We start from the raw sequence: 14,950 nt of genomic DNA on the forward strand, positions 1-14,950 counted from the left end.
GCAGTTGCTGCTTGGGTACTCACTTGAAGGGGAGATGGTGGGACGGGACTTTTATTAATTAGATGGAGTGAATTTCCCATAATGCCCCTACTTTCTCTTATAGAGAGGCTTCTTTCTGGACAAATTCTTTTTTTTACCTTGACCATGAAGTGCCACGGGATGACCTTTTCTTATCCTGCTCTTGCTTGACATGGTAAACAGTATTGCCCAGCATTATCTCAATTATTTAATCAGTTTTATGGCCCGGCAATTACATTTCTGTGTTTCCATTCAAAAATTATATTAAACTGAAAAAACTTTTTGTCTACTTTTGTTAGATTCATGTATCTTTGTTGAAATAGTGTACTTGATAGCTATCTATTTTCATATTATTTTTTAAATATTTTATATTTATTAAAAAAAATTATTATTAAAAAAAAAGGCCTCATTCATTGGATTCGCCTTAGGCCCCCAAATGTATCGGGCCGCCCCTGTGCAGGGTGCAGATCGCATCCTTCTTGAGGAGGACTTGGCTACGGTAATCGAGTGGGTTTGGGGTCGAGGATGTGCTGCTAGTGGAAGACCGCTGCTTCACGACATCCACAAACTCTTGAGAGAGTGCGGCTCCTATTAGGTCACGCATGTCTACAGGGATGCAAACGGTGCTGTAGACTAAATTGTTTCCTTCGTGGCTCACCACACCAAAGGTTTTATTTGGGCAAACCACTTGTCTGTGCCTGAGCTCTTATGTCATCTTCTTTTTTTCTAATTTTGTTGGTCGTATTGACATCCGTCGTGTGTAAGTTGCCGTTGCACCAGAAGAAGAAGAAGAAGAAGAAGAAGACCTTTTTCTTCGGCGACTCTTCACTAACCCGAATCTTTTCGATTACTTCGATTTTTCCACCTTGGCCTCGAGGCTGCAATCCAACTTCACCGGGCTACAAGCTTGACATGAGTACTAAGCTCACCACTAGTTTTGGAAGCTTCTCTTTTATGCTCCTCTAAGTTGAGGGGTTACTCTACATGCTACAACACTGTCAAACGTGAGAAGCTTCTCAAGCTCCATCATCATAAAAACTTTATGAAGCAATCAGGTAGAATGACAGCAAGGTATGAACAGCGTGAAATGTAAGCAAATCCAAATCCAAAACCAAAACAGAAAAATAAAAATCTCTCTGTTTCTCTTGTCTCACTCTTCCGCTTTTTTGTGTCTACCTTTTTCTCCTTCTCAGATGCTTATCTATTCACATCGTCAAGCTACAGAAACTGAGAGCGGCAAAGTCCGGTGCTCGTCGAGGGAGGTCAAAATCAATGATTCAAGAAAGAAATGTTGTCTTCTTCTCTGTCACCTTGTGTTCCATAAATTTTGGTCCAACTGGTGCAAGCATGCTGGCTGCATTATTTTTTACTCATCTGGTTAGCAAAACAAAGGGAAAAAGTGTTTCTTGCCTCTTCTGTTTGTGTTCTCTATCACGCATTCACACTGTTGCTTTTGTTGGGACTGAAAGGGACTGCACAATGGCATGATGGTAGATGCAAGCAGTCTACACTTCAAATTTTAAGTATTCTCCTAGCATTTGGTGGAGCCAGTTGTAGGTAATATGTTGAAGCTTTTATGAAAATAAAAAAATATAAAAGTTCGCATAGCATCGTTTGGATCATGTTGCTAAGTTGCATATGTACAAAGTGCGACACTAATACTCAACATGGACACTAGGCTCTAGCAACATCACTCCTACATCCTCTTCTTCAGATATTGGCCCCCCAACACTCACTTTGCATCGGATTTCAAGCCTTTTCTTCTCCTCATAGGCTTGAGGACTCTATTTTTTTTTTTTTTCAAAACCGGATGATTCATATAGTTCTAGTATGGATACATCCAAAAAAATTACAAAACAATAAATTATAGAACGCTCTAGACAACTTCCTCTCTTCAACCCACATACGAGGCCATCCAGTCTGTAGCCTCATTAGCTTCTCTGAACACGTGCTTGGCCTGCAATGCCACACCGATACTAATTAGGGGCCACAACTCCATTTTTGCTGCAAATTTTCAGGTATGGTATTTCTGACGGAATGCGGCACAAGAATCCATGCAACATTACTCTTTTCAAATTTGTACAATTAAATTAGCAATGCCATGTCTCTATGCGGATTCTTTATGACGCCTATTGGCATCTCTCTTGCCGGCCGTGCGACTGTTGGCTCCATTCCTGAACGATAGAAAGATGTTTCAGCGCTCACGGGCTGCCGTAGAGAGACACTCTGCTATTAGGGAGGAAAATAGCATGATGCTGCCGTGCTCGTCACTAACAATAATGCACAAAAGGTGGGACCTCTCATTGAGTAATAGCAACTCCTGCACCTCCCCACAGACAAATGGGGTCCTGCGTGTACCTGCATCATCGCCACCTTACAGCATCAGGACTACAAGGACTATCCATGGAATTGAGTCATGCCTGCACCAAGCTAAAACATGGGCTTCACTTTGCATCACATCGTTGGCGTTACAATATGATCAGTCCAGTACCATCTGTCAAAAAGATAAGATAGCAACAGAGCAGAAGTTGTCAGAGGGGTCCATCTCTAGATTTTCTCAAGTAGTTAACGAGCACCTCAATATATTGATAATTGGATGGACTGCTAATAAGCTGCTCACAAAGGGATTTTATCGAAGAGATTTTTATCAGGCAATATATAAAATTAGCCAGAGTGTGCATATACATACTGCACCACCCATCACGTAAACTAGATAACAGCCATCTAAAAGCCATGCACATATAATTTGACAAAAGAACCCCACCCCTAACAAGCAGTATAATGCCCACCATGCACTAACAGAAAAAGCTCTTTGTAAAATTGCAGTGATTCTAAAACATGAAAGAAGATCAGCGTGTCTGAAAGCCGAATGGCTGCTTCGTCTGCTCGAGCATCTGGACGACCTCTCTCATCGTGGGCCGCTCGACGCTCTGCTCTTGGACGCAGAGCATCCCCACGAAGAACACCTGCATGGCCTCCTCCAATGGAACATTGATGAGCCTTGGGTCTAAAATCTTCACCACCCCTTCTTTGCTCCAATTTGTGTTCATCCTTGCCCACTGGACAATATCTAGTCCTTCCTCTCCAAAGTCCCCCACTGGTCGCCTACCGGTGATCAGCTCTAAAAGAACAACTCCAAAGCTGTAAACGTCGCTCTTCTCATCAACCTTCAGAGTGTATGCGTACTCTGTTTACAGATGAAAACAAATATGGATAAATGAGCATTATTATGGTCATATTTGAATATTGCGATCATTAGATGTGATTAAATAACTGTCAATATTGTTTTTAGGAAGGGCAAAGTTGAAATCTTATATGTGAGATAACATTGGATTCTATGTCAAGAAAGGGAGGTTGGAAGGGTGAATATTTCCAAGTATGGAGACCAACATGACATGAGACATGGGCAATGGAGCACTTGTATGGGTAGAAAAAGCAAATGAGTTGCTGCCAAGACTTTATTTTTTTTGTTATACACACACACACACACACACATATATGCTTTTCTCTTCTAGGAATTGGAGAAAATATAAAGCAGGGATCCCAATCAGGATTCCTAAGAGACAGTGTTTCGAATCCGGAGTTTGTTATTGACAGAATGATGGGGTTGGGTCAAAAAGGTAAGGTTATTGTGTTGAAAGCAAACTGGGCATGGGTTTCCAAGGCTAGAGTTGGTGGCACCAAACGGTCGAAGGAGGGGAAAAGCAAAAGGAAGGGATGCTGCTTTCTTCTTCGAGGAGTTGGGTCCTCAGTGTTCTCCTTCTTAGGACTGCAGCACATAAAGCTCATTGCTTTAGCCCCGTCTACTAGTGTATTTTACTCAGTATATCTCCTCCATCAAAAGAATAACTCAGAGAATATCAGAGCACCAGAGATGATTGGTCTAAAGGCAAGAGGAATATTCATGGTTTTGAGAGTCCACTTAAGGACTTGTAATATATAACCAATAAGATATATTTTTCAAGGAATAACTAATCAGATATATAGATATGCAAACAGTTCCTCAGCTGGGATCATGGAAGCGCAAGTTGCGCTGCCTTCTCTACTCATTAGCTAGAACATAAAGCACTAGAGAAGGTATGCGATCAAAACAAGTATAATTAATCGAAATTTTCAGATCAATTGGTTTGAGTTCGAGCTGCTAAATTCTAAACAAAGCTTCCAGCACTTACCTGGAGCAATGTAGCCATAAGAACCAGCGATGGCTGACATGCACTCGGAGGCTCCGGTGTCCCTCAAATATTTTGCTAGGCCAAAGTCCGCGACATGAGCTTCAAAGTCTGCATCCAATAAAATGTTGTTGGACTTGACATCTCTGTGAAGTATGGGAGGGCAGCAGTCATGGTGCAAGTAGCACAATCCCTTCGCTGCCTCTGTTGCAATCCTGAGCCTAATTTGCCAATTGAGATAGCCTCCTCTCTTCCCATGAAGCACTTCTCCCAAGCTTCCACTCCGCATGTACTCGTAGACGAGCAAATTAGTCTCCTTATTAGTGCAGAATGCCAGCAACCTGACAATATACCGATGCCTGATCTTACCCAAAGTCTGGATCTCCGCAGAGAATCCATTATCATGTGAAGACCCTTTGCTTATCCCTAGCAAACGCTTCACTGCAACCTGCTCCCCGTTTGGCATGGTTCCTCTGTAGACAATTCCAGCTCCTCCTCTCCCAATAATGTAGTTCTCTTTGAGGCATTCTACGATGTCTTCGCTCCCAAAATCTAGCTTTTGGAATGCTGTGAGCTTCCATGACTTGGAGTTCCTTCTTATCATCGACCGGGTCTTGATGACAACCGTTGCAGCAAAAACAATAGAACATGTTAAGAGGCCTAGCGAAAAGAGGAGCTTGAACTTTCCTGGGAGTTGTGATTTGACACCATGATGTTGGTCTGACCGGAGCTGAGATGCCACCGAGAAGTTGCAAGGATTTGAAACAGATCCACAGAGCTGAGGATTGGCGAGATAAGATGAGGCATTGAAGTAAGCAAACTGCCCGGTCTCTGGTATTCTACCGGAGAAATCATTGTGCGAGAAGTCTGCTGAAGTGAGACTCTTCATGCTTCCAATCTCCTTGGGAATGCTCTGGTTCAAATGGTTCCATGAGACATTGAGATAGTTCAGTATGCGAATTTGAGAGATTCGAGCTGGGATCGGGCCGCTGAGCTGGTTTTGGCTCAAGTCCAAGTATGTCAGCAAGAGGCAATCCCCCATCTCCGGAGGAATTGTACCAGAGAAGTTGTTCCTGCTCATATCTATCTTCAGCACATGCTTCAGGAGGCCCACCTGAGGTGGTACCGGCCCTGCGAACTGGTTACCGCCGAGGAGAAGAATCTGCAATGCCGAGAAGTTTCCGATGGATGATGGAATAGTCCCAAACAACCTGTTGTTTGAGAGATTCAGCTGGCCGAGCTTCGCAGGCTTCTTTGCTGTCTCCTCCGCTATCACTCCAGTAAGATAATTATTCTGCAATTCCATCAGTGACAGCTCCGGTAGGTAGAGAAATCCCCGAGGAATGGATCCACTCAAGTAGTTCTGACCCATACGAACCCTCGAGAGCGTGGTGCATTCTCCGAGATCATCCGGCAAGGGACCGAAAAGAAAGTTGTTGAGAAGAATTAATATCTCCAGCCTCCTACCGAAACAGAGACCTTTCGGGACTACTCCGGTGAGCTTGTTGCCAGACAGGTCGAGCTCTCGGAGCTTCCCGTTCCTCCCGAGCTCAGGAGGGATTGTCCCGGTGAAGTTGTTCTGCCAGAGCATCAAGGTCTCCATATTGGGAAGCTCTGCCATGAACTTTGGGATTTCGCCATGAAACCTGTTCATGAACATATGCAGCAAGACGAGCTCCTGGAGCTTGGAGAACTCTTTTGGGATCTCGCCGGTCAGAGCGTTGTTTGAGATGTCGAGGTATCTCAAACTGCTCAAGTTGCCTAACTGGGGAGGAATGATGCCAATGAGCTGATTAGCATGCAGGAAGAGAGTGTCCAGCTTCTCGAGATTGCCCAACTGGGGAGGGATCTCGCCCTCCAAGCCGGAGCTAGAGAGGTCGAGATGGATCAGATTGGCCAACTTCCCAAGCTCAGCCGGGATTCCGCCGTCGAACTCATTGTAGTAACCCAAGTAGAGCTGCTCTAGACTACCGAGGTTACCAAGTTCGGTGGGTATGAACCCACTCAGATCATTTCCGGCGAGCGAGAGATAGCTCAGCGCCTTGAAATCGCCATAGCTCGTCGGGATGGCTCCTGAGAAGTAATTCCCGCCGAGGTCCAGGTGCCGGAGCTTCGGTAGCATGGAAAGGCCAACAGGAAGAGAGCCAGAGAAGTCATTATTGTAAGCGTCAAACACTTCTAGCTCCACCATCGTATAGAATTTCCATGCCAAGGTACCATTAAACTGGTTGTTGGAGATGTTGAGATGTCGGAGGCCCGAGAGCTTAGTGATGATAGGTGGGAACTCGCCCGCGAGGCTGTTGCCCGCGACTGACAGGTAACGAAGACCCTTGAGCTCAGCTACTGCTGGGGAGATGAAACCAGAGATGTTTGAGTTGGATATGTTGAGCTCAACTACTAAACGCTTGGCGTCGTCGCATCGGAGACCAGCCCAGGAGCAAAGGGCTGCATGGTTCGACATGTTCCAGCTCTCGAGTAAGAAGTCTGAAGTGTATAAAGACTGTTTGAGAGAAACCAAGATGGAGGCTTGCTTCCGTAGAGATAAACTCAGTGAATTGGTGGGAGAAGCAGAGGAAGCAGGGAAGAGGAAGAGGAGGAGGAGAGAGAGAAAGAGAGCCATGGTGAGCTTTGTGGGAGGGAAGAGGAGGTGGGTTCTCCGGAGGTTCTATCTTTCTAGCTGTGAGAGGTGAAGGAAAAGGGAGATGAGCAAAGCAACTTCAAGGAAACCTCCGAGAGTTGGGTCGTATGGAAATGGAGGTGGGTCTCGGCCCTTGGGCTCTCCTCCTTTTTCTTTTTGAAAAGAAAAGCTAAAGCGCTCGAGTGTGTTAAAAGTGGATCAAAGCAACCGTTGGCTCAGAGGGAGCCCTTGGTTGAAAGCCCCTCTGCATGAACACATTTCCTGAAACACCCTCCTCGTCCTCGATTGCTGGCTAAAGTAGAGCAGTCAAAATACTGGTCAGCTTAGTTCACAACTCCAAAACATGGAAGGAGGAACTACGTACCATGCATCCACTGTGTCATGTAAGCATTTTTACTCACAAAAAACAAAGCAAAAAGAAAAAGAGTCAGGTGCTCATTAATATAAAAAGGATCGCCAATCTATCCTTTGTTCATATATAGATAATGAGCATGATTTTTTTTCTGAGGTGTTCAAAGATTTTTAAGATTATTAGGCCACATGGCCTCTGCATTGAGTCTTTTCAATGCTTAATTATCAACATAACTGCAGATATTTTAGGTAATTTAGGCATGCATGGAAGTTTTTCTGATTTGAAGTTTAATGATTTAGGAGCACTGTGGGTTCCTATCATGGCAAAGAGCAGCTGTTGAAACCCCATTACTGAATCTTTATGATTCAGTATTGCGAGGTCAAAAGGCTGTTGAAAGGAATTATATAGGGAGATGGGGTCTTGATAAACCCTTTCGAGACCTCAAGCTATTATTCAACATTGACCCTGATGAGGGGTCTACGCTTGCAATCAATGATCCAAAGAATTATAATTATTCCAGACCCGAATTATGAGAGTCAAAGGCTAAATCAACTTTCAATACCAAATCATTTTATTAATGGAGGAGAGCAGTAGATGCTAGTGACTTTGCAAGGCAAAGCAAGTACTTAAATATTCTAGTGGAGCCTGGTTCAAGGTTTAAAGCTGGTCGTGGAAAAGGAAAATTAGTGCCATTAGAGCCACTCTTTGTTCACCCCAATTCGCAGACCAATATGCTTCTGATGCCGCGTTCGATGAGTTGTTCGAACCTTCTGAGTTGCGTCGGTGAATGAGGCAGTGAATTGAGTGGAACAAAGAGTTAGCATCAGAATTTTATTCTGATGTAATGAGATAACATCAGGTTATTTGGAATTATTTAAAGCTTATATGTACTTCTAGATGAAGGGAACTATTATAAAAGCCCAAGATACGAGTATTGTAACCTCTGCAAGAAATGTGTGCGCGCGCGCTCTTGGAGTTTTGAAAGTTTGGAATCTTCAAATGTATATTTTGCCACAAACAAGAGATAATCATACAGCCACCATGAATCTGTTGTAAAACAAATGCACTCTCAACCAAATTATAGTTTATGACCAGCACTAGCTAATGCCTGACTTGAAGCCTAACCAACCTGGAAGATGCAGTGAGGAACATGTCATGAAGCTTATTACCTTTCATTGCTTTAGGATTAGTTTGTAATTTCAATATAACCATTCTTCTATTTGCATGGATTAATATGTCTTTATGCCATGCTTGCTTGGATTCAGCTCTTTAATTTATTTCCTTTCCTTCACTTTGACAACACCCAAACAAAGCCTCAGCCACAACAAGAAAAAAAAAGTTCTTATCTCTAGTTGGAACATGCAATTACAAGTTTGTCCAACTATGAACATCTGGTGGTTTATCACCCAAAATAAATTCACTTCTCCAATCACTGTAGAAACTGCAGCAAAGAAAACAGAGGATGATGATGAGAAGAATGATGGTGAGGAGGATATTACCATTAGCTAGCAGAAAGCCGACATAACCTAGAGATTCACGTAAGGGAGCGTTATACAGTCCTATCCTCATCCACCTTGGCTGCCTTGGATTCAGACTACACAATGCAAAAGAAAAGATTGATGTTGGTGGATAAAAGGAATGTACTCATTCCCCGTCTTTAGTTAACATGGCTGGAAAAGAGAGCATTCCTGTTGTCAGCCATGAAGAGATTTATTTGATTAATGAAGACTACTTTTGCCTTCAAAAATATATTAAAAACCCTAAAGCAATAGGTCTGATCCTTACGAAAAAAGCATGTGCATAGGCACTGGCAGGAAACAATCACCCATCATATATGTGTTCATTCACGTTAAAAAGAAGATAAAGTGAGAGGGTTGTGCACTGGGAAGCAATTTGGTTTGCCATGGATGACCATCTGAAACTAAAAATAAGATAGAAGGTGGTTTCCTCACAAGAGCAAAGCATTATTAATGCAAGGCGAACATTTCCTCACCCAAGGCGCAAAAGCTGCTTCTCTTCAAATAAGATGAGTAATACGATTAATAATCTATGATGTGCAATGATAAAAGAAAAAACTTGTTTTCTTCATCTCAACTGAAATGAAATGCAACATATTCCAAACAGAAGTCACACAACCCCAATAGCTGCTCTTATAGGTGACTTTGTTTTACAGTAAAGACTACTTTTTATTATGTATGTTCCCTAAACAAAAGTTAGAAGTTGGAGCATCAACCAAATCACAAAGGGAAAAAATTATAGAAGAAAAGAAAGGAGAAAAGAGCAGCAAGAAGGCCATCCTCACCACAAGTCGTCGAATCAAAACAGACCAAGCACCTTTCACTGATTGAATACACAACTTTCACTTTCTCACAAAAAAATTCTATTGATAAATCATTCCCAGGAGGATGTATAACAATGATTTTACTAATCTTTTAACTAAAACTAGTCAAAATATTTGGTCAAAAATACTCGAAATCAAGATGCGAAGAATCATTTGTATTGCCCTTACTTACGCCATTACCATTAATGCCATTTCCAGCGGCCTTCTTCCCAGCATTATGAACTTCCTTGCGAGCAAATCGTGCAAAGTCCACTGGTTCAGGTATACGATATGGTGTGGAGCTCCTCACCAATGCCCGGTTCGCCCCCTCAAAAAATGGATGCTGCTTAATATCTGTAGCACCTCTTTGGTATGCAATCCTTTTCTGTGGGTCCTTCGCCAGGAGGCTGCGAATGAGGTCTCGGGCAGCTGAACTCATGACTGGCATCCCTGGGAACTTCAACGGCTGGCCTACTACATTAAAAAGTGCATCTCGATTTCCCGACCCCTTGAAAGGGGTTATCCCATGCATTAGCTCATACAAACAGATGCCAAACGTCCACCAGTCAGCTGCACTCCCATGGCCCTCTCCTCGGATGCTCTCAAAGGCCAGATACCCATGAGTCCCGACGAATGACATTGAGCGTGCATTCATTGGCTCCGCCATTAGTTCTGGGAGGGCCCCTTTTTCAAGGCCAAAGTCTGATTTGGATTTCCGGTTCCTCTTAGGAAGTATGCAGGGAAAGAATGCAGTTGGTTGGATACAGCCCTGCACTGCATGCTCGCTATCAAGCATGCTTTCACTGATGTCAGCATGGGAGGAGGAGGACTTGACAAGGGTTGGGTTGATGGAGCACCACAGCGACAGGTCAAAGTCAGATAAAGAAGAGGAATTTTGTGACAAAAGAGAGTGAGACAAGTGTATTTTTTTGTTATTTTTTTCTTTACTGAAGGGTGAGACTAGATAATTGACTTGTCAATGGGGGTTATCTTCACCAAGAAAGCATGATCCAGTTTGTGGGTTAAAAATACAATAATAATCCGTTTCTTTTGAAGAATGGAAATGGAGAGAAAGGAGAGGAAGATGAGAGGAACAAAACATTCTAGCATTCACGCAGGGAAAAGAAAATTCATGCTTCACACATGTACTACATAATCATGCTTTGAGGTTGTGAACAGGATTTGCCTAGCCTAACCTAAAGCAGATTGTTGGTCTCAGAAAAGATCAAGCAGAAGAAGCAGCAGCAAGAAGAAGAAGAACCAAACTAAGATCCACAGACAGTTCTAACTCAGAATACGACTCCTAATCTAATCTGAACTCTATAATAAAATGCAATACCTAAATCAATTCCTATGATTGTTGAATTCTCGAGGATTTCGAACTAGGATCCACATAGACAGTTCTAACCGAAAATATAACTCCTAATCTAATATAAACTCTACAATAAAATGCCACCCCTAAATAAATGTCTATGAACACAAAACTGTTGGATTCTCGAGGATTCCAAACTAGGATCCACATAAACAGTTCTAACTGCAAATATAACTCCTAATCTAATCTGAACTCTAAAATAAAATGCCATCCATAAATCAACATTTATGAACACAACATTATTGGTTTCTGAAGGATCAATTCAACAAAGGGGGAAAAAAGGAAAGAAAAAAAAGTTAGAGCTACTAGCCCAAAAGAAGCCACAAAATCTCAATAACATTTGAATACCCAATAAGAAATGCCTTCCCAATAATTCCATATTGTTTCTTATAAGGTATTTACCATCTCAGATTCAAGAAAAGCTTTACCATCACTGAGATATGATATATTCCTCGCCTTCTCTTAATATCATCCTAAAATTCCACTATGATACCTTTCTTGCCCTTTTTTATCATTAGAAAAAGGAAATTCCTTGCCTCTGTGGAAAGACCCACCTAAATTCCTTCCTTTCTTCAAACTAAAATAATCGAGCATCATGATATACTACCCCACTTTCTACACATTTAGAGATTATTCCACATGCACATCCCCCCAACCACCAAAACAAATTCCTAGTTCCTATAGAATCCTCTCCGCCACTCCCGTAATTACATGAGACAGGTGATTCTACATATAGGTGGAGTGCCAAACATAGGATATGACATCAACTTCAGATCACTTATAGAGCATCTCTTCCATGGTATGAACATTCTAACCTTCTTGTGCTGGAAATGGGTTGGCATGAAGAAGGACATGCCCCAAGAGTATTTCTTTCTTCTTTTTCTTTTTTGATGGGAAATGGAGGAAGCGAAATGCCTCCCTCGTGATTCTATTGAGACAGGAATAAGTAGAGAATTAGAATGTACAAGTCAACAGAGCCTGCTGGTTGCTCTGTTAAAAAAAAGGGAAACAAAAAACTCTGCAGTTGATTGGAGCAGTCAGAAGAACACGGGGGAAGCCCCACGAGTATTCAACAGACTTCTCTGTGGACCGAAATCAGTTGAATCCAGGAAGCCCCACGAGTATTCAAGCCATGAAAGTAAAGATTCCATATCTTAAATAATATAATGTGCACAAGTTATTTTATTTACTAAAAGAAAATGTTATTCCATTCGCTAAGTCTTTCTAATTACTTCCAACATGAAACTTCCCATTTCTTGTTCGTCATGCAAATAAAGCATTACCACATAACCCACGCCAAATAGAAGATTCGTGCACAGTTGTAAAAAAAGCAAGGCAAAATTGCAATTTCACCTTTCAGAACTAATCAACAGTGAGTAGAACAGATCAACCAGAATCTAAAGCCCTTATATGCTTGCAAGTTGCCGGGTATGCAAAGATTATAATTACTGATTCAACTTAAGGATGCAGTATAACATCAAAAGAAAAAAAGGAAAACTTAAGAAGGCAGTAAGTAGATAAGGATTACAATAGTGCAAGAAAAGGGGAAGTCTGATGCAAGCCCAAGGTAAAATTAGAAGATGCATACAGGAAGGTTCACTATGGGAAAAAATATCAAAAATATTTGCAATGGAATGACTTAATGCTACAATGTGCCTTCCACCTGAACCCTATATATCATTTTTTTTTACATCTTACTATAATACATCATCACAGTTGCTGAAATCAATTAACATAAAATGCAGGAAATGGAAGCAGCAGAATAGAAGTTAGAAGCTCACCATGCAGCTTGCTCACTAAAATACTTGTTAGGCTGCTTCTGCCGGAGAGAGTGCAGATTGCCGCTACAATACTCCATAACTAAGCAATAAAACTTGTCTGTTTCAAAATGAGAATATAAAGTTGGCAGAAAAGGGTGATCAAGGAGGCCGAGAATTTCCCTTTCAGTTTGTGCCCGGATTAGCTTATTCCTACTAACAAGTGAGGCCTTGTCCATCACCTTCATTGCAACATAGGTGCTAGCGTCCTTGAGCTCGACAAGATAAACATTGCCAATGTCTCCATAACCAAGGCGCTTGAGAAGCTTGAAATGGTTTAGGCCAAGAGGGGGTTCCTTGGAATTAACTGTCTGAATGGCCTTCTAACGAGACTCACTTCCAGTGTGCTGCTTGATGGATGCCGTGGTGGAACTGTCTAAGCTGTCACTACAGGTGCTACCAGTGCTAACTCGGATGACAGAGACACATGAATCGCTGATCCTTGCATCACCGGACTTCATGCATGATGTTGTCATTGAGGTTGACATGGGCATTGAAGTTGATGTCTCTGATTTCATTGGTATTTCCAGGTTAGGGCAGGGGCTTGGGGGGCCTGACAGTGGCCATGAATCCTTTGTTGTCAAAGCAGTACCATCTCTGGTGACTGGTTCCAATTTTTTCTTGTTCCTTGATGCTTTCTCCCCTGTCTCTGGTGTCGCTACTAGATTCGCAACAGGTACTCGGGCAGGGGCAAGAAATATAGGATACTGGACAGTTGCTGTTCCGTGACCCAGACTTCTCATTGTATCACCTTTATACTCTGAAATTGGATCCATTTTTTTGTTCTTGCACAATGATTTCATCCGACAGTCAATGTGAATATCTGCATCGGGCAACAAAATAGTTAATGTTACCTCACCACAAGCAGATAAATTAAAATGTTGCATGGTTATGGCCAGAAACAGGAACAGTACGCAATAACTGGTTTCTGAGAAAATATCAATAAAGCAATCTAAAATATTACCAAAACTATAGCAACAAAAATTGCATTTTTACAACCATGTTATATAGTAAAATTTTTGACGAATTGATGTTCCCTTTGCATACTGTTAATTCAATATCTATAAAATGTCCAATAATCCAAGAGTTGGGAAAAGAGAAACAAAACGGCACAATGTATGCTATTAACACCATAACTCTAATATTCTTTCTCTTTCCATGGGCTTGAGTTAAACTACTCTGTAAAACTTAACGAAAAACAATATTTTTTTAATGAATTCTATCAAGTTTTTTTTTCAGGGAATTCTATCAAACAGAGTTTAAAAAAAAAAGACCAGTTAACAAGAAAAAAAATCACAGAGCGCAATCAATCCAAAATTCAATAACTCAACATGATTACAATATCACCCAATAAGTATTAAATAATTAGAGACAATTGAAGTTTCCCAAAGAATGCCTCCAAATGACAAATACAAAATTAATTAAAGGCATGACGCATATTTCCATGTCAAATTAATAATAATCCATTAAGCGAAGAGGGGGAAAGAAGGAATAACTTTATACCAAGCTGGTCCGTCAAAGAATTATACATAGAATCTGATATATTCTCCTATCACCGTCAGCTATTCCCGAGCAACTCCACAATCTCTAACCCTTTGTCGGATAAACCACGAGATGAAATTTCCAAGAACGAGAAGCTCCACGGACAATCCCGAATGTGATTTGGTGATGAGAGTCCGCCACGAAAGCCATCGAGAATGTTGGTGGAGTCGTGGGGAGAGGAGAGGGAAGCGTGGAGGAGAGGGAAGAGGAAGAGGGAAGAGAGCGTGGAATAAATAGACATAGAGCTGGAATTAGAGCAGGGAATAAAGATGGTCAAACATAACTCCGAAATAGAGAAAGAGAGGCGACGTGGGGGTGGCGAACCGAGAGGCGAAGGAAGCGCGAGCCAATGGGAAAAAGAAGGCCTCGAACTGAACACCGGTCAGACGAAGCGCGAGGGCATTGTTCTGGCACGTGCGAGGGAAAAATGAATGGCGATGGCATAACTTAAGATTTATGATGAATCTATACCTGCAGTACAAGCACCGAATTTGGATCTCCTATAATTTGATAAGCATCTTATCCTCTTCTTATCATGTATGAAATTATTTAATTAGTGCAAATGAACAAAAATTAAGTACAAGACTGCTTGCATAAATAATATTGTACACAAGCTATAATACTAGATATATTTATAACACTGATTCTTAATTAATACAAACTAATGCTCTGTGGATAGCTTAATTTTTATGGATGTGATAAATAATGTTATTGGCTGTGCC

At 41.7% G+C, this 14,950-nt stretch overlaps 1 protein-coding gene and 1 pseudogene across 2 annotated transcripts; both read right to left on the bottom strand.

Moving 5' to 3' along the window:
- Window positions 1-2,580: 2,580 nt before the first annotated feature.
- Window positions 2,581-8,540, bottom strand: LOC103714188 (uncharacterized). The gene is made up of 2 exons (XM_008801357.6): window positions 4,191-8,540; window positions 2,581-3,205 (listed from the first exon to the last, which is right to left on the bottom strand). The coding sequence occupies exons 1-2, from the start codon at window positions 6,805-6,807 to the stop codon at window positions 2,868-2,870; spliced, it is 2,955 nt and encodes a 984-aa protein (XP_008799579.4). The 5' UTR covers window positions 6,808-8,540; the 3' UTR covers window positions 2,581-2,867.
- An 11-nt stretch (window positions 8,541-8,551) lies between these two features.
- LOC113460934 (serine/threonine-protein kinase RHS3 pseudogene) lies at window positions 8,552-14,676 on the bottom strand (annotated as a pseudogene). The gene is made up of 3 exons (XR_016398212.1): window positions 14,190-14,676; window positions 12,650-13,509; window positions 8,552-10,473 (listed from the first exon to the last, which is right to left on the bottom strand). The product of XR_016398212.1 is annotated as a serine/threonine-protein kinase RHS3 pseudogene (transcript).
- Window positions 14,677-14,950: the final 274 nt, after the last annotated feature.

The sequence above is a fragment of the Phoenix dactylifera genome, chromosome 1 (genome assembly GCF_051530095.1).
Source record: "Phoenix dactylifera cultivar Ajwa chromosome 1, Ajwa_hap1_PhDact_Kaust_v1.1, whole genome shotgun sequence".
Lineage (NCBI taxonomy): Eukaryota > Viridiplantae > Streptophyta > Magnoliopsida > Arecales > Arecaceae > Phoenix > Phoenix dactylifera.